This window comes from Euprymna scolopes, chromosome 41 (genome assembly GCF_053919585.1).
Source record: "Euprymna scolopes isolate OS-2025 chromosome 41, ASM5391958v1, whole genome shotgun sequence".
Classification (NCBI taxonomy): Eukaryota; Metazoa; Mollusca; class Cephalopoda; order Sepiida; family Sepiolidae; genus Euprymna; species Euprymna scolopes.
Genome location: NC_136522.1, coordinates 25,507,488 through 25,525,408, shown reverse-complemented (window position 1 = coordinate 25,525,408; position 17,921 = coordinate 25,507,488). Strand labels below are relative to the sequence as shown.

General features: G+C 47.7%; 1 protein-coding gene across 1 annotated transcript in view; it reads left to right on the top strand.

Moving 5' to 3' along the window:
• Positions 1-17,553: 17,553 nt before the first annotated feature.
• Positions 17,554-17,921, top strand: part of LOC145266433 (signal peptide, CUB and EGF-like domain-containing protein 3) — a 32,125-nt gene continuing 31,757 nt past the window's right edge. Inside the window, exon 1 of the mRNA XM_080122103.1 lies at positions 17,554-17,596. Coding sequence (XP_079978229.1) covers positions 17,554-17,596 — 43 coding nt within the window. The remainder of the gene's footprint in view (positions 17,597-17,921) is intronic.

The following is a 17,921-nucleotide window of genomic DNA, read 5'->3' as shown; positions in this document are numbered from 1 at the left end:
ACTACCTCTGTCAGTTACCACATGCAGTGGGACTCCAAATCTGGATATCCATGCATTGATAAATGCCTCTGCTACCGACTGTGCAGTTATTTCAGTCATAGGCTGTACTTCAATCCAGCGAGTTGCACGGTCGATGCAGGCAAGCAAGTACTTGTAAGGGCTTAGATAAGGGTCAGACTCATTGTGCGTTAAAGGCAAGGGACCAACAATATCAATATGTACCGTCTGGAAACGTGCAGATGGTAACTCGAATTCTTGGACCACAGACATTGTGTGTCTGTGAACTTTTGCTTGCTGACACTCTACGCATTCTGCGCAGAATTGCTTAATTGTTATATCTAAGCTGGGCCAAAAGTATCTGGACTTAACCAGTTTAATAGACGCACCCGTACCAGGATGCGCTAAGCTATGTAAACTGTTGAAAATAGCCTGACGAAGTTCTTTTGGGATAAACGGTCTGGGGTACTTCGTCGAAATATCGCACAGGACTGGGCCGATTTCCTTCGACACACAATATTTTGTGTGATTTGTGTGATGTCTTTCGTCGGTCAGAGCCCTCCAAGGTCACTGCGGCAAGCGGCCTCCAGTTGGGACGGTATAGGCGGCGTCGAATCAATAGACCGCTGCACCGTTTCACTGTCCCTCTTTACACAGACAAGCATGTGGCATAAGCTATTGGATTCACTGCGTCTCATAGCGGTATAACCGGGGATCTGAGGTTCGTCTGGTACAGACTTCAGCCAGGTATCCAGCGCCGACTTAAACGATTCTGTTTTGCAGTTCGTGATCTCTCTGATGTTACGTGGTAGGCAATTGAAGAGCGTAGGATCCCGGGAATTTAAACTCGATTCCCTGAGCCGTCGGATCCAGTTGTCCCTGGCACTGGTTAGGGGTGGTACCACACACCTTCTGCCACGTTTTGAGATATGGTGCTGTATACCAGCGTTGGGCACCTGGTTCTACATCATACGCCTGGTATAGATGATTGAATATCTTTCTTGCCTGCGTTGAATCGATTTGATATTCAACGCATCCAGCAGTTGCCAATAATTCAATTGACTATAACCAGTTATCTTTCTTAGAAACGACTTCTGGATGGCCTCTAATGCTTAAATATGACCTTTTCTGTCAGGAGTCCACAGCTGAAAACAGTAATCAATGTGTGGCAACACCAGCGACTTCCAGAGTGTCAGCATTAGTTTTTTTTGTCTCGTTTTGAAAGTGCGTAGAATCCAACTGGAAAGGCTCCGTGCAGTGTAACAAACTTTGTCGATCTGGGAGGTGAATGTACCATCAGAATCCAACGTTACTCCCAGATCGCGCACAGTATCTTTGGTTTTAATTAGCTTCCCGTCTTGGGTCGAGTACTTAGATGCTTCTCTCAGGTCCTTCCTTCTACCGTATTTGATACACTCGAATTTCCCGGAGTTAAACTGCATATTGTTGTCATCCGCCCATTGGTAGATAGCGTCTAGATCATCTTGGAGAGCTTGTACATCAGAAGAATCTTTTATTTTCCTGCCAATCCTGGTGTCGTCAACAAAACTTGAGACGAAAGACGATTTGACTTTTTCGTCTATGTCGCCGATTAGTACGAGGAACAGCAACGGACCAAGTACTGAACCTTGGGGAACGCCAGATAGCACTTTGGTCGGGGGAGATGCAGAGCCATTTACTACAACTGTCTGGTAGCGATCTGTTAGGAATGATTTAATCCATAGGATCAATTTACCTCCAATTCCAAGATGTTGGAGCTTTTCAATGGTTACTGCAAAGTCCACTTTGTCGAACGCCTTTGCAAAGTCTAGGTATATCACGTCGACATTACATTCATTGTCTAGAGTATTAATGATCCTATCATGATGGATTAGAAGCTGACTTAAGCAGGATTTTCCTGTTCTGAATCCATGCTGCCCTGGATTTAACAGACTGTGGTTGTTGAGGAATTCCACCAAGTACTTTCGAAGGACCTTTTCGAATACTTTTGTAATGTGGGATGTTAGTGCCACTGGTCGATATTGCTTGGGGAGAGATCGACGGTCACCTTTGTATATTGGGATAATGTTAGCGCGCTTAGAGTCGGCTGGGACTATCCCTTTGTCCAGTGATGCCCTCCATAATATGAATAGTGGCTTAGCCAGCTGCTTTTTACATTCCTTAAGGAGTAGCGCTGGGAAACGGTCGGGACCTGCCGCAGAGTTGGCTCTGAGTTCATCTATCGCGTCGGTTAGGTCTCTTTGTGTAAACGTAACATCAGTAAGCATTGGTTTAGTGTCGTCATCTGGTTCAGGTTCAGGTTTTGACGGAATTGGTCTAATGGGCTTACTGAAAACCGATTCATATTGATCAGCAAGTAAACTGGCCATTTCAGCACTATTAGCGGTTAATTGCCCGGCATGATTAATGAGAGGACCTATCGCTGACTTAATACTTGAGAATTTCTTGGCATAATTGTAGAAATATTTAGGGTTGCGCTTTATAGCACCAACAGCTTTGTACTCGTCATTTTCGCGTGATTTTTGAAGAGAACTAATCAGTTTCTTTTCAATTTCAACTAATTCGCTAAGAATTCGCGTTGTTTTTTCATGCAATTTGGACTTTTGCAACTGTTGCATTTTTCTACTTCTTTTACGCATGAGGTTCTTCCGATCCCTCGGTAGGAGTTTACTGACCGGAACGTTTATGAATTTTTTTCTTATAAGGAACATGTTCTCGTGTGGTCTCGTAACAAAGATTTCCAATATGATTCAACATTTCATCCGGTTCAAGGTGTGAAAGCTCATTTGCCCAGTCTACTTCCGATAACTGAGCTCGAATTTTGTCCCATTTGATGGCGTCGTTGAAGAAATTTAGAGATGCTAGGTTGCCTGGTTTAGATACGTTATCGCACTCGGTATCCGGCCGCTGGCATTCAATACTTGAGCTGCAGGTCACCATGAAATGATCTGACAATATTGTCGGCGTACTGGTATAACTGTGCAGCAAGGAATCATTATTGGTAAACATCAGGTCTAGGGTATTACCTCCTCCGTGAGTGAGCAAGTTGATATACTGGCTAAGAAAGAATTCATCAGTTAGACTTTTCAGTTGCTGCAGCATCAACCGTTCATCTGGCGGTGCACCAGGTCCCGGTGCACCTGTGGGCCAGGTAGCATGTGGTAAATTAAAATCCCCACAGAGTGTGATGTTAGGAGTTGGTGCATCCAGGTTTCTCATCACTCTTCTAAGTTCGGCAATAGCCTTACCAAACTCTACTGATGTCGATCTGTGACCACCCATTATATCGTCGGGTTGACGGTAGATGACTACGATCACCAGATTTGGATTTTTTAGTTGAACACCAACCATTTCGATGACACCCGATGAGTATTTAATAATGGGTGGCTCAACAGTAGCGGCCAGATCGTTCCGCACGTATAACATAGCGCCTCCACTATTCCTTCTTCGTTTACTTTTACGGGGACGGTTACGGTCGCTTCGAAAGGGTTCGTATCCCTTAATGTGTATCTCAGCATCTTTCTCTTCTCGAAGCCATGTTTCAGTTATGGCTGCAAAGAGTTTGTTATTTGCATTCAAATAATCGCTGAGCATTGGCACTTTGGTTTGGTTTGTACGTGGATATAGTCCATGAATATTTACAACGGTAAAATTTGACAATGGAGAGTTTACCGCCTCATTTGGATAATCTGCTGGTGAGGGATATAACTCGTCGGCATTGTCATATTGGGCTGCTGGTCTTGACTTGGTCCCGGTGTCGCTGATGCTTGTGGTTGGTTGGGAAACGGATGATGGTACATCCCCATGGCCCATGGTGGCATCATTTGTAGCGGTGGCGGCTGAACCAGTGTGACGCTCCCCAGCCTGGCTTCTACTGTGTCTAGAAGATCTTGCCTTCACTTCTTCAGTATCTCTAAAAAATGGCCGGTCTCATTGGATTGCGTACCATTTACAGCCGTGTCATTTTTTTTTCTGATTATCTACATGTTTCTTTTTGTGGATATAATGATGTATCGTCTAACGTATCGTCTTTACATTGACGCGTGCGTTGGATATGCCGGAATTTACAGTCTTTATAATTCTGACATTCTTTGTTCTTGATAGACGAGCGACATAATATAGGATGCCACTTTGTACAAGTGGGAAATCCCGGGCAGCCGTCTGGATTCCTTTTGGAGTTCGGCCCATATCGCATAAGTTTTTGGCATGGACGTGGGTGGTTTTTTGAACATCCCTTTCCAGACACCCCGTAATGACATTTCTTCTTGGCGTAGTGTGGAAATACGTTTTGAAGTCTAGGCGGGTCACCGTTGGGGTCTTTGTCGGGAGTATTATTCTTACGGAGAGATTTTTTCAGATCTGCAGCATCAGACTGTTTCTCTCCTGCTTTATGAGTAGTATGTTTTTCATCACCATCAGTACCTCGGTCTTCATCTTCCTCGTCATCATCACCACCATGAGCACCACGGGTATCATCATTCTCATCTGCCTGTGTTGGATCGACATCTACCTGATTAGCATTTGGATTCCGGCCACTGCCTGGTAATGGTAATAGTTCAGGGAGCTTCGTGTGTTCACACACATGACAGATATAGTGCACACCGGGGATGTTAGATGGGTTTATGATGGCTTGCGAGTCCGCGACATCATCTCTTATATCCAGACCAGTTGTATCATTGATATGAGCCTTCAAACATTCATCATGAGATCCCTGATTACATAGACGACATATTAGAATAGGAGTGTCATTGGGTCCGACTGTGTATTCCTCGTGGCAGAATACACACACATCGGGTAAGAGGTTTTGTATCCTACGCAGTAGCATAGTTGCCAGTGGACCTTTATTTACATTACTTGGTGGCTTCATGCCAAGGTAATCCAGTGTTGATACCACCATATTCTTTTAAATCAGTGTATGACTTTATCTCGTCATCACCTCTTTGTGCCTCTGCTATTTCAGCCAAATCGCATGCATCTATCTGCACAGCTAATGCAGGCCGAGACATACAGTCTGCAACTATATTCTCAGCTCCTTTAATATACTCCACGTCAGGAATATATTCGGCAAATACTGACAAGTGTCGTTATTGTCGATCTGTCTTTGCCGGTGTCTGACTGTAAAATGCTCCGCACAGTGGCTTATGATCAGTGAATAATGTCACGTGGCGACCTTCTATGAGGTGGCGGAAATGTATCACTGAAAAATAAGCTGCCAGTAGCTCTCTGTGAAACGTGGAATACTTAGTTTGGGCTTGGGAAAATTTTTTGGAAAAGAAACCTATAGGTACTGGTTTCTTATCTACCAACTGGTGCAATACAGCACCCGCGGCAAATTGGCTAGCATCCATAACTAGGTGGTACTCTGTAGTTGAAGACTGTGGATGAGCTAACGCCGTTAGTTCAAACAACTTGCTTAAGCGTGAGTTTCTTCCTCATTAAGCTCGGTCTTTGCTTCCGGATCCAACCTCATTCGTTCAGCTAACGGTAAAACTACGGATGCATAATTAGGGACTAACTTACGGTAAAAACCTGTCATCCCCAGAAATCTGCGTAAGCTTTTAGAGTCCTTAGGGACTGGAAAATTTTCCAACTCTTTAATTTTCCTTGAAGTAGGCAATAAACCTTCTTTGTTTACGTGGAAGCCAAAAAAGTCTAACTCTGGTACTCCAAATACACACTTATCTAAGGAAATCTTTAAATTGTTATCGCTAAGGATTCTAAATACTCTATCTAAGTCTTCCTTGTGTTGTTGTTTGCTATCGCTAAAGACTAATATGTCATCTAGGTATATAAATACGCAGTCTAACTTTAAAAATATCTTGTCCATAAAACGCTGAAATGTAGCCGCAGTATTCTTTAAACCAAATGGCATGTGATTAAACTCAAACAAGCCAAAAGGTGTCACGGCTGCTGTTTTAGGAACACAGTCAAGGTGTACCTTAATTTGATGATACGCTGAGGTTAAATCTATTTTAGAAAAATACTGTTTGCTAGCTAACTGCGTGCAGAACGAATTTATATTTGGTATCGGATAGCGGTCCGTTTTCATAATGCTATTTAGTGGACGGAAATCACCGCAAGCTCGATACGAACCAGCCGCCTTCTTTACTAAATGCAACGGGGTTGCCCACTCGCTACTGGAAGGCTGTTGTATTTATTTGCTTCCCCACGTAGCAAATTAGGCACATGGCCGTTTTTTAATGTGGAGATGGAGGGAAGGGGAGGGAAGGGGGGCACCAGCTCCCGAGAGGTGGGAAATGGGAGCTGGATTAGAAACTGTTGGTATGAAGGGTTGCCCCTTCAGTGACCAAGTTTAGATATGTAGGGTTGGCCCCACATATGGTCTTTGCTAGTCATAGCTTTGCAGCATCTGCCGGAACAGATACTACACTTTGATCTGGTCGCCCGGACCCCCGAGGGGGTTGTTGTATTTATTTGCTTCCCCACTGAGCAAATTAGGCACAAGGCCGTTTTTTAATGTGGAGAGAGAGGGAAGGGGGAGGGAAAGGGGGAGGGAAAGGGGGATCCTGCTTCCGAGAGGTGGGAAATGGGAGCTGGATAGTAACTGTGGTCGTAGGGTGATCCCTACCTTGACCAAATTCAGATATGTGGGGTTACCCCCACATATGGTCTTTGCTAGTCATAGCTGGTCTTTGCTAGTCATAGCTTTGCAGTATCTGCCGGAACAGATACTACACTTTGAGATATTAAATCTTTTATTCATGTTAAAAAATACAGAAAAAAAAATCAACGATGAACAAAAAACTTAGGCACATGGCCAACTCAAAAGGGGGGTTTTGGGGGTCGTTGGTCATCCTTGTCATTCCAGAACTAAACAAAGTCAAAAGTTTCTCCCAGCTAGTATCTTCTTTCACCATAATACCGCATTCACCCTTTCATATTGGGGGACGTCCTACTTAACTCCCAATTTTTAAAACATTTTTTATTGACGTGTAAAAACAAAAAAGATAACAATAAAATGGTACAATAATTCATTTGTGTCAAGGGCGGGGGAAGAAAAAACAAAAGGTGATTAGTAGGACCCTCCCAACCCCGTCTGGTTGATAGACTGCCCGTTCCACTAGGTTTGTAAAAGGAACCTCGCTTCTGCGGGTCAGTCTCTAGGTGGGGATGCACTCTAGATGGGGGTGAATGGAGAAAAGAAAATTTTTTGGGGTAAGGGATGGAGGTTAGTTTGTATTTCTTTTTCTCCAAGATGAGTAAAATTTAGAGGAAGGGGTGAAAACAAAAATTGCAGGTAAGAGGGGATGGGGATCTTGGAGGCTTCCTAATCGGGGAGGGATGGAACACACACTCAGCTAGCTGAGAGACTACTTGTTTAATTTTACTTTACAGAACTGCGCGTTCCACACCTAGGCGGGGAACACGTATTCAAATTTGGCTCCTCTTCGTACACACAGACTTGCCACATGTATCCATCTTCTGTCAAATGCCGCGCGATGCAGCCTTCTTCTATCACATCTGATCTTCACCCGTAGTTGGTGTTTAAAGAAAGCGATCAGATCTTGATCAGAAAAAGACAACACCCCCCGGCAACCTTGCAGACGCGACGTCCAAATCACCATTCTGGCCACGGCCAGGATCGTAACGTAGACCATTTGTCTTTCCCGGTCCCACGGCGGCCTCACGTTGTCCACAACATTGGATACAGTAATTGGGCGAGGATGCTCAGGATCGATGCGAGCCGTCACTCTACTGACATACGACCAGTACTGGTGGAGTTCGGGGACAATCAGGCGACTCCAAAAACCCGGAACTGCATTGTATGTTGTTGAGTGGAAGTGCATTTCGGGCCAATCGCCAGGTCAGAGAGAACTCCGAATTGTTCAGATGACTCGAACCTGGCGTCCAGCTCCACGCGGAGCGGATCTCACTCTGCTGCCACCCCAAACGCGCGCATAGCGGGTCGTCGGCGGCCCCCTTCACTAGATCCCTGTGGAGTTCCCTACGGGTAGCAGTCACAAGGTCACTGGACCTTGGTAGTCGTTTTAGCGCGGCTCGGCACTCTTTCATGTAGGCAGATTCTCCCCACGGCCTGCGACGGCTCTCGATGGAAGGGTCGAGAACGAGGTCGGGGAAGGCGGCAGTAACCACGGGTTGCCACGGTTGGTCATTCCTCATATAGTGGCTCAGGAAGGCCAGCCTCTCAGCATCTCGATGACACTTCAAGTCCGGCATTCCCAAACCTCCCTCACACGGACGTTGAATACAGACCTGTCTGCTCACCCAATGTCTTCCTCTGTCCCAAAGGAGCGAGGACAAGAGTTCGACAAGAGCTTTTAGGTGTTGTGCAGGCAGGGGAAGTACGGCCAGTCGATAAAGGATGAGAGGAAAGACGTAAGTGGCGCACGCCTCAGCTCTACCCTTTAAGGAAAGTTTCCTAGGAAGCCACGAATTGACTGCAGCCTCCACCTTTGACCGTACCTCCAACCAATTCTTGTCAAGCTGGAGACCCGGTCCGAACCACACGCCGAGGATCCGGACCGGGCCATCTGTCCAGCTGAAGGGTGCAGGGAGGTTTGCGTTGCCACTCCATGCGCCCAACCGCAGTCCTACCGACTTGTTGCGGTTTATCTTGGCCCCCATGATTCTTTCGTACTGCCTCCGACACGACCTCAATATCTCTGAAGCCCGACATGAAGACCGTGACATCATCGGCAAACGCGGATACTTTGGCAGCTGAGCCGCCAGGCAGAGCCATTCCGCGCAGGGCCGAATTTGCCTCCCCATGTCTCAGCTTGCAGAGAAGAGGCTCCAAAGCCAGGACATAAAGCAGGGGCGACAGAGGACAACCCTGACGAGCCGACCGAGAGATAACAAAGGGTTTTGAGCGCTTTCCGTTCATTTGCACGACCGCCATGGGCTGTCGATACATTATGGAGATCCACTTGCAAAAGTCCGGTTTAAAACCGGTGGCCTTTAAGACAGATGCCAGGAAACGATGGTCGACCCTATCGAAAGCTTTGGACTGATCTAAGTTGATCAGCGCGGCTTCCGTGTCGTCATCTATTCCCCCCTCTAGGATCATGCGGATCAGGTGCAAGTTGTTCTGAATCGATCTCCCCTTCACAGCGTAGTTCTGTTTTGGTTCAACCAACTCGTCGATAACAACCTGCAGCCGATTCGAAAGGACCTTGGCCAAAATCTTCAACTCTGTGTTTAGCAGAGTTATGGGCCTGTAGTCGTCTAATTCTTCCCCTCCATGCCCGTCACCTTTCTTCAGCAATGTGATCACTCCCTTGGTCACCTGCCCTGGGATGGATCCCTGAGCAAACCAATGGTTGAACATATCCATCAGAAGAGGCAGAAACATGGGCGACAGCCTCAAGTACAGTTCGTATGGCAGACCATCAAGTCCTGGCGATTTGTCACAGCTGACCTGCTTCAGCGCAGTAAAGACCTCCCGCTCCGTCACCCGGCCCTCGCAACCAGCCGCTCTAGCCGCCTCGAGGCAGGGAGAGTCGGCCAAATAGTCGCTAAACTCAAGGACTGGAAGATCGGGCTGCTGCGTAAAACGCTCCTCGAAATGTTCTCGAAACTCCTCGCAGATCTCCCGAGTCGATTCCAGGGTGCGTCCATTCGGATGTTTGATTTTCGCAATGTATTTGTCCGAGCCACGCCTAGAAACCTCACGGCGCACGTCTGCATCAGAATTGACTGCTTCGTTGCCTATCTTTCTAAGCCTAGCTCTAACTACTTGGCCTTCGTAATGCTCGCTAGTCTCGCGTAGAAGGTCCTGCTAAGCTAGTTCCTGACTAACCCTATCACCCTCCCCCATAGCCTGGGCTAGTTTCTGCTCTAGCTGCTTCTTCGTCTTGGCCTTATCTAGTGCGAGGCGCTGGGCATACTTGACGGAGAAGCTTCTGATCTTGGCTTTGAGACCTAACCACCACTTACTCCCGGTAACCGCCCCCACGAGTGCCTTTTTAATCAATTCTATTAACTGATCTTGGAAGTCTTGTATCTCCAGAAGGGAGGTGTTTAACTTCCAGTACCCCGCTAACTTAGGCCTATTTCCTAGCTTCAGCCGGGCCATAACTAATTTATGGTCCGTCTGGCCTAGCCAAGTGAACGTGGGACAGGATAGGAAGTCTACTTCGCCTCTCCTAACTAACATCCTGTCCAAATAGGTATTTGGATAGGAGGAAACGCTATTGGTCCACATCCACATTTCCCACCCTGGATGCTCGACCCGAAACCTGTCAGCCAGTCCGCATCTAGCCATCAGATCAGCCAGGCTGGACTCGCACCTCTCCGACCCTCTAGCTCCGCCTCCTACCTTATCTATGTCGGGGTCTAAGATGGCATTCCAATCCCCCATTAGCACTACCCGCTTCCGACAATCTACAAACGCGTCAAGCCGACTGAAGAATGAGACCCTCTCACGAGCGGTGCTGGGCGCATGAACCGCAATCACCCGAAACACAGAATCTTTTACGGCAACATCTGCCACGACCAGCTTGCCCTCCGCATCCCTATGGACAACGTCGACCGTCGCGGAAACAGTACGTTTAACTAGCAAGGATACTCCCTTTCCCCGCGGGCTGCCATATGCTGAGAAAACCTCAAAGTCTCGGGCCAGCACCTGACAGTCCACAGAGGAAACGAAATGCGTCTCCTGAATCGCAGCAACATCCACTCCCAGGGACAAGAGGTCGTGCCGGAGGCGAGCCACCCGGCCCGATGATCTCAAGCCCCTCGCATTCAGACTAGCCAAATTCAAAGCCATGGTACCTACCTTAAGGTGTGTTACACTCAGCTCCGAAGTCAGCCGGGGAAAGGACACCGACATTATGTGCAATGCTCAAGGTGGTCAGGTTTTTCATGTCCTGACCTTCTCTCACAATGCCGCCGACATCCAAAGGGTAAGTCAATTTAAGGGCCCTATAGAGTGACGGATGGACCAACACTGGGACCCTTCCCTTGCATTGTTTTGCCAGTTCCTCAAGGGAAGGGTCATTTTTCCTAATCAGTTCAATTCCCGGACCAGCCCCTTCAGCGGCCTCCAGCATTGTCCACACGTTGGTTTTGCAGGCCTCAGGAAGCCTGACGAAAGTTGTTAGCCGTGGGGCGTCCGGGAAATTAGAGGGGACATTAACGTCTTTTCCCCCTATCTGTTGGCAGTCTAGCAGAGGTTTTAAATTTTTTCTCTGCCGGTGTGGTAAGCCCATTGCCACAGACAGGGGGTCTACAAAACAAAGTTCCTCTCTCATTTCGAGGGCGAGAGTCCCTGTTGGAGTGAGTCCGTAAGTGGGAGAATCTGAAGGGTCTCTCCCCCTCCCGGGTTCATTCTTTTCTTTCTGGGATGGCGGCTCAATTTGCATTGGTGTCTGTGTGGTGTCTGGTGTTGGTGTTGGTGCGGTGTCTGGTGTTGGTGCGGTGTCTGGTGTTGGTGTTGGTGCAGTGTCTGGTGTTGGTGCGGTGTCTGATGTTGGTGTTGGTGTTGGTGCGGTGTCTAGTGTTAGTGCAGTATGTGGTATGGGGGTAGAAGTGGGTTGTGTTGTTGTTAGAGGTGGTGTATGCTCACAGGGAGTGGGGGCTGCCTTTTCTTCCCCTTTCCTTTTCTTTTTTATTCTTTTGAATGAACCGGGGAGTGGTGAGGTTGAGTTCCTCTCCCTCTCACTAGCAGATTCATCCTCAGAGGAGCAGTGCTTTCTTCGCTTGATCCCCGTCTCAATTGGTGTGGGGACCGTTGGTTGTTGCTGCTCCTCTAATTGCTGTTTCTCCAGTTGATGCTGTTGCTGTTCTGGTTGCTGCAGCCGTTTTTGTTGCTGCTGCTCCTGTTCTGGCTGTTGCTGCTGCTGCTGTTTTTGTTGTTGCCGCTGTTTTCATGGCATTGTTTGTGGAATTGGCCGCGGCAGCTGATGCTGTTGCTGCGGCTGGTTCAACGGCTGGTTTGGCTGCTGCTGCTGTGTCTGCTGCCATGGCTGTTGCTGCGGCTGTTGTGGAGGCTGCTGTTGTTGTTGCTGCCTCGGTTGTTGGGTTGGTTGTGGGACGGTGGCAGATGGGATTGTGGGCTTCCGTTTCCGCCTCATTACCGTGACCCATTCCTCCCCCTTGGCCTCCTGCGTACTTTTGGGTTTCCTCGGTGCTGGGGTTGGTGCTCCGGTTGCAGGAGTTGTGACAACCTGTTTGGACACTGGTGCTGTCTCAGAGGTTGGGACCGCCTTTAGTGTCACTTGAGTAGGAGTTGACCTTTGAGGGCAGCTCTTGGCCATGTGACCCTGCTTTTGGCAGAACCAGCAGTGCGGACGACGCCCCTCCACCACTACTGTCATAGTTGCCTCCTTAAATGTCAGCTGTGCTGGTATCGCCTGGAAGCCTTCTCATGGCCACAGTGTAGCTGCCCAAGTGCATGCCGGTTTTCGAACGCACTGGGGTTATTTTTTCCACTTCGCCAAACTGTGTGAAGAAGGATCCCAGGATTTCTGCTGATATTTGCATAGGTACATTGAATACCTGCACCCGGGTCCTTGTCCTGCCCTGGTATTCGGGCTTTAGTTTTATTCTCCCATACTTAATTTCCTGTAGGGAGAGTCTCTCCGCATCTTCCTTGGTTGGTAGGAGGATGTCCCACATGGTGTAGCTCCTCTGGTACAGGTATAGTACCGGGATGTTTAGCTTGTGTAGAAGCCCCGCCATGTCTTCCTTTTTCATCCCTAGGAGGCGGTTTTCCGGCATATCCGAGATGATGAGGGAGAGGACTCTGTCTTCGATTGCCTCCCAAGCGCCTGGCACTGGTTTAATTTCTGCCCCCTCTATGTATTGTCTGTACTTGGTCAAGTACAAGTCTCTATACTCTTGAGGGGACAGTTGCTTCTCTACAGTCTTCCCCCATGCCGACCCTCTTGTTGGTGTTGGATCTTTGGTGAGGTTGGACTGTTTTTGTGGTTCCTTTGCGGAAGGGTTGCTATTTTGAGGGGCATTTCCCTTTCCGCTTTCCTTTGGGACCGACTCTCCTTGCTCTATACTTCTTCCAGGAAATACCTCCCTTTTTGGGGAGTCGGCCTCCTGGGGAGCATTGTCCTCTTTATTGTCCTTGGGAGCTTTTGCCCCTTTTGTTTTGGGGAGGTCTAGGCTGTATGCCCCCTCGTTTTCTTGATTTGCTCCCCTTTTGGGGCAGTTGCCCTCCTGGGGAGCACTGTCTCCCTTATCGTCCTTTAGGGCTACTGCCTCTTGATTATTGTTGTCAGAGCGGGATGCCCCGTCCAACATTGTTTTTTCTCCCCTTTGTGGGGAGTCGTCCTCTTGGGGAGCTGCTGGTGAGTTTTCTCCCTTCTGGGGGGCGTCCTTCGGTTTAGTGTCCGGGCGGTATGCCCCGTTGCTTTTTGCTTCCCCTGTTGGGGAGTCGTCTTCTTGGGGAGCAGTTTTTCTTGTGGTAGCCCCTGGCTGGGGGTATCTGTATTGGTTGTCCCCGGGCTGGGGGTGTCCATTTTTGAAAAAAGCTCTCTCTTCCCTGTATTAGAATTCGCCAAAATGAGTGACGTGGAGTCGGCGTCCAAAGTGGGGAGCCGACTTTGGCGCCAAAAAGAAGTGGCGCCAAAGGCGGCAAGAGGGGAGATAGAACTGAGAGAGGGAGTGGGAAGTTAGTGGAGGGAAGAGAGAAAGTGTTTCCGACCCTCCCTCGCGGGAAGGTCGTAAATTATCAGCTCGGATCCCCCCGTGAGGGGGGAGAGCAGAGAAAGACAGACCAAGTGGGGGTGCGGACAGAACGCTACCCAATAAGCTCGTCAGGAATTCCGGGCACGAGAATGTGTCGCCAGAACAACACTGCCTATCGCTGTGTATGTATCAGAGAACAGATACTACACTTTGATCTTTGACGCCCGGACCCCCGAGGGGGTTGTTGGTGTATTTATTTGCTTCCCCACTGAGCAAATTAGGCACAAGGCCGTTTTTTAATGTGGAGAGAGAGGGAGGGGGGAGGGAAAGGGGGATCCTGCTCCCGAGAGGTGGGAAATGGGAGCTGGATAGTAACTGTGGTCGTAGGGTGATCCCTACCTTGACCAAGTTCAGATATGTGGGGTTACCCCCACATATGGTCTTTGCTAGTCATAGCTGGTCTTGCATCTGCCGGAACAGATAGTATTTATTTGCTCCCCCACCGAGCAAATTAGGCACAAGGCCAATTTTTAATGTGAGGAGTGAAGGGAGGGGGAAGGGAAAAAGGAGACCAGCTCCCGAGAGGTGGTAAATGGGAGCTGGTTAATGGTCAGGCATGTGGGGTTGCCCCCACATCTGGTCTTTGCTAGTCATAGCTAGTCATAGCTTGCAGTATCTGCCGGAACAGATGGTATTTATTTGCTCCCCAACCGAGCAAATTAGGCACAAGGCCGATTTTTAATGTGAGGAGTGAAGGGAGGGGGAAGGGAAAATGGGGACCAGCTCCCGAGAGGTGGGAAATGGGAGCTGGTTAAAGGTCAGGCATGTGGGGCTGCCCCCACATCTGGTCTTTGCTAGTCATAGCTAGACATAGCTAGTCATAGCTTTCAGTATCTGCCGGAACAGATGGTATTTATTTGCTCCCCCACCGAGCAAATTAGGCACAAGGCCGATTTTTAATGTGAGGAGTGAAGGGGAAATGGGGACCAACTTCCCGGGGAGTAAGGGGAGCTGGATAGTGACAATTGGTATGAAGGGTTGCCCCTACATTGACTAAGGTCTTATATGTGGAGTTGCCCCTACATATGGTCTTTGCTTGCAGTATCTGCCGGAGCAGATGGCATTTATTTGCTCCCCCACCGAGCAAATTAGGCACAAGGCCGATTTTTAAAGTGAGGAGTGAAGGGGAAATGGGGACCAACTCCCCGGGGAGTAGGGGAGCTGGATAGTGACAATTGGTATGAAGGATTGCCCCTACATTGACCAAGGTCTTATATGTGGAGTTGCCCCCACATATGGTCTTTGCTTGCAGTATCTGCCGGAACAGATGGTATTTATTTGCTCCCCCACCGAGCAAATTAGGCACAAGGCCGATTTTTAATGTGAGGAGTGAAGGGAGGGGGAAGGGGAAAAGGGGACCAGCTCCCGAGAGGTGGGAAATTGGAGCTGGTTAATGGTCAGGCATGTGGGGTTGCCCCCACATCTGGTCTTTGCTAGTCATAGCTAGTCATAGCTAGTCATAGCTTGCAGAATCTGCCGGAACAGATGGTATTTATTTGCTCCCCCACCGAGCAAATTAGGCACAAGGCCGATTTTTAATGTGAGGAGTGAACGGAGGGGGAAGGGAAAAAGGGGACCAGCTCCCGAGAGGTGGGAAATGGGAGCTGGTTAATGGTCAGGCATGTGGGGTTGCCCCCACATCTGGTCTTTGCTAGTCATAGCTAGTCATAGCTTGCAGTATCTGCCGGAACAGATACTACACTTTGATCTGGTCGCCCGGACCCCCGAGGGGGTTGTTGGGCTGTCTGCTACTGGAAGGCTGTTTATTTATTTATTTATTTGCTCCCCCACTGAGCAAATTAGGCACAAGGCCGATTTTTAATGTGAGGAGTGAAGGGGAAATGGGGACCAACTCCCCGGGGAGGAGGGGAGCTGGATAGTGACAATTGGTATGAAGGGTTGCCCCTACATTGACCAAGGTCTTATATGTGGGGTCGCCCCAACATATGGTCTTTGCTTGCAGTATCTGCCGGAACAGATGGTATTTATTTGCTCCCCCACCGAGCAAATTAGGCACAAGGCCGATTTTTAATGTGAGGAGTGAAGGGAGGGGGAAGGGAAAAGGGGGACCAGCTCCCGAGAGGTGGGAAATGGGAGCTGGTTAAAGGTCAGGCATGTGGGGTTGCCCCCACATCTGGTCTTTGCTAGTCATAGCTAGTCATAGCTTGCAGCATCTGCCGGAACAGATATTACACTTTGATCTGGTCGCCCGGACCCCCGAGGGGGTTGTTGGGCTGTCTGCTACTGGAAGGCTGGATAACTCCAGTATTTAATAACTTTTTAAATCCCGCCTGCGCTGCGTCTAATTTAGGGCCGGAAAGTTGTCTGGCTTTAGCAAAGACTGGTACCCGGCTGCCTGTATCAATCCTGTGATACACTCCACCATAGTTTTTGTTTGTGCCGCTATGTGGTGAAAGTACATTATCATATTTACTTATTACTTCGGTAATATAATCCGCTAGGTCGATTTTATTAATTATTACCGCATCGGTTCCTGTTACTGCATTCACTGTAATCTCACGCTCCGTTACGTTATCACGGATGGATCGATTTTTACAATCCACTATGATGTGAAATTTGTTCAAGAAATCGAATCCTAGCAAAGGGTTAGTAACATCTGCGATCACAAAACTCCATTGGAAAGATTTTCGTGGAATTTTTATTTCTAAGTTCGTTTGACAATAGCATTTTATACTCTCCCCGTTAGCAGTTGAGATATGCACAGGGGTTGGCTCCAAGGTAACTCCATTTACTACGGAACGTGGCAAAATGGAAACACTGGCCCCTGTATCTATAATAAAATTAACTTTAGCTGCTCCTATCTTGGCAGAGACTTGTAATAAGAGCGGGACCACTGGAGCAAACGCAGTCCGTCTGTCTAGTTTTCCGAGTCACTTGGGGCGGGGTAGGAGGGGCGCGAATTAGGTAGCATTTGTATACTGCTCTTCTTCTTTGGCCACTTACACCAGGGCTTACATGTGCGAGCCTCTTCTGCAAAATAAATATGTGCTCTACACATCTTCGGTCGCTGTTTCCGTCAATATGGACGTAAACCAGCCGGGATGTTTTCAAAAGCGTGTCTGGTGGTACTATAATCGTTTGCCTTAGTATGACTTCTAACCGCCTGGAATACTGATTTATTCTCTATCAACGGCATCAAATTGTCGGACAGTCGACCCAATTCCCTTAACGGCATCTCGGTGTGGGCTGCTACTACTGGTGCTATTTGCTTCGGAAGCGCACGTATAAACTTGTGGCGCACTATCTCTTTGCTCGCTCCTATCCTATTCGCGACCGTCCCCATCTCAAGGAGGTATAACGATGGACGACTAGATAATGTAGTGGTCCTCATCAACTTCTCCAGGAGTTCGGGTCTGGTCTTTTCATAGGCAGATAACATCGACTCCTTTAATTTAGCGTAATTAAGTGACTGTAAGATTGCTGGGGGAATATTTGTCACTACGTCCGGTGGCAACGCGCTAATGACTCTGTAAAACTTTGTATCGTCGGTCGTCACGTGTCGGAGATGGAACTGCGCTTCTAATATAGAAAACCAACCGTTTACACTAGTCTCCATGAATTGTGGAGGTTTAATACTAACTTGTTGTGCGTCCATTATTATTATTATTATTATTATTATTATTATTATTATTATTATTATTATTACTACTATGGTTATTAGCTACTATCAGTTAATATTATTTCTTCTTTTTTATTTACTTGTAATGGCGACTAAAGGAAATTGCTGGGGAAAAGGGGAAAAGTGTGATAGAAAGAAGAGACAGAGAGAAAAACGTACTCACCAGAGGTTAAATTCAGTCGTTACTGGGATTGATTATTATTAGTTTGAAATTTACCACGTGTGTTCCAAAGATGGCGTATGTTGTCACGCACGTGCGTTTCAAAGAAAGTTTTTGTATGTGTGTGTGTGTGTGTGTGTGTGTGTGTGTGTGTGTGTGTGTGTGTGTCAGCACGCCGTTTGTGAATCTGTTTTAACTGCTCGGGCCGTTTTCGTCGGAGAATAGTTTTTAGACCTTGTTCTAATTTATCTGATGAAAATCACGTAAAATGACTTTTTTTTCTTTAGTGTAAAACTGTTTCACAAAAATAGCAATACATATATATATACATATATATGACTGGCATTTCTTAGAAAGCGGATTCATATATATGTCCTCGAAAGTTCGTTTTTTTTTTTTTTCATTTTTTTTTTTTAATTTCTTTTTTTTACTCTGTCCCGT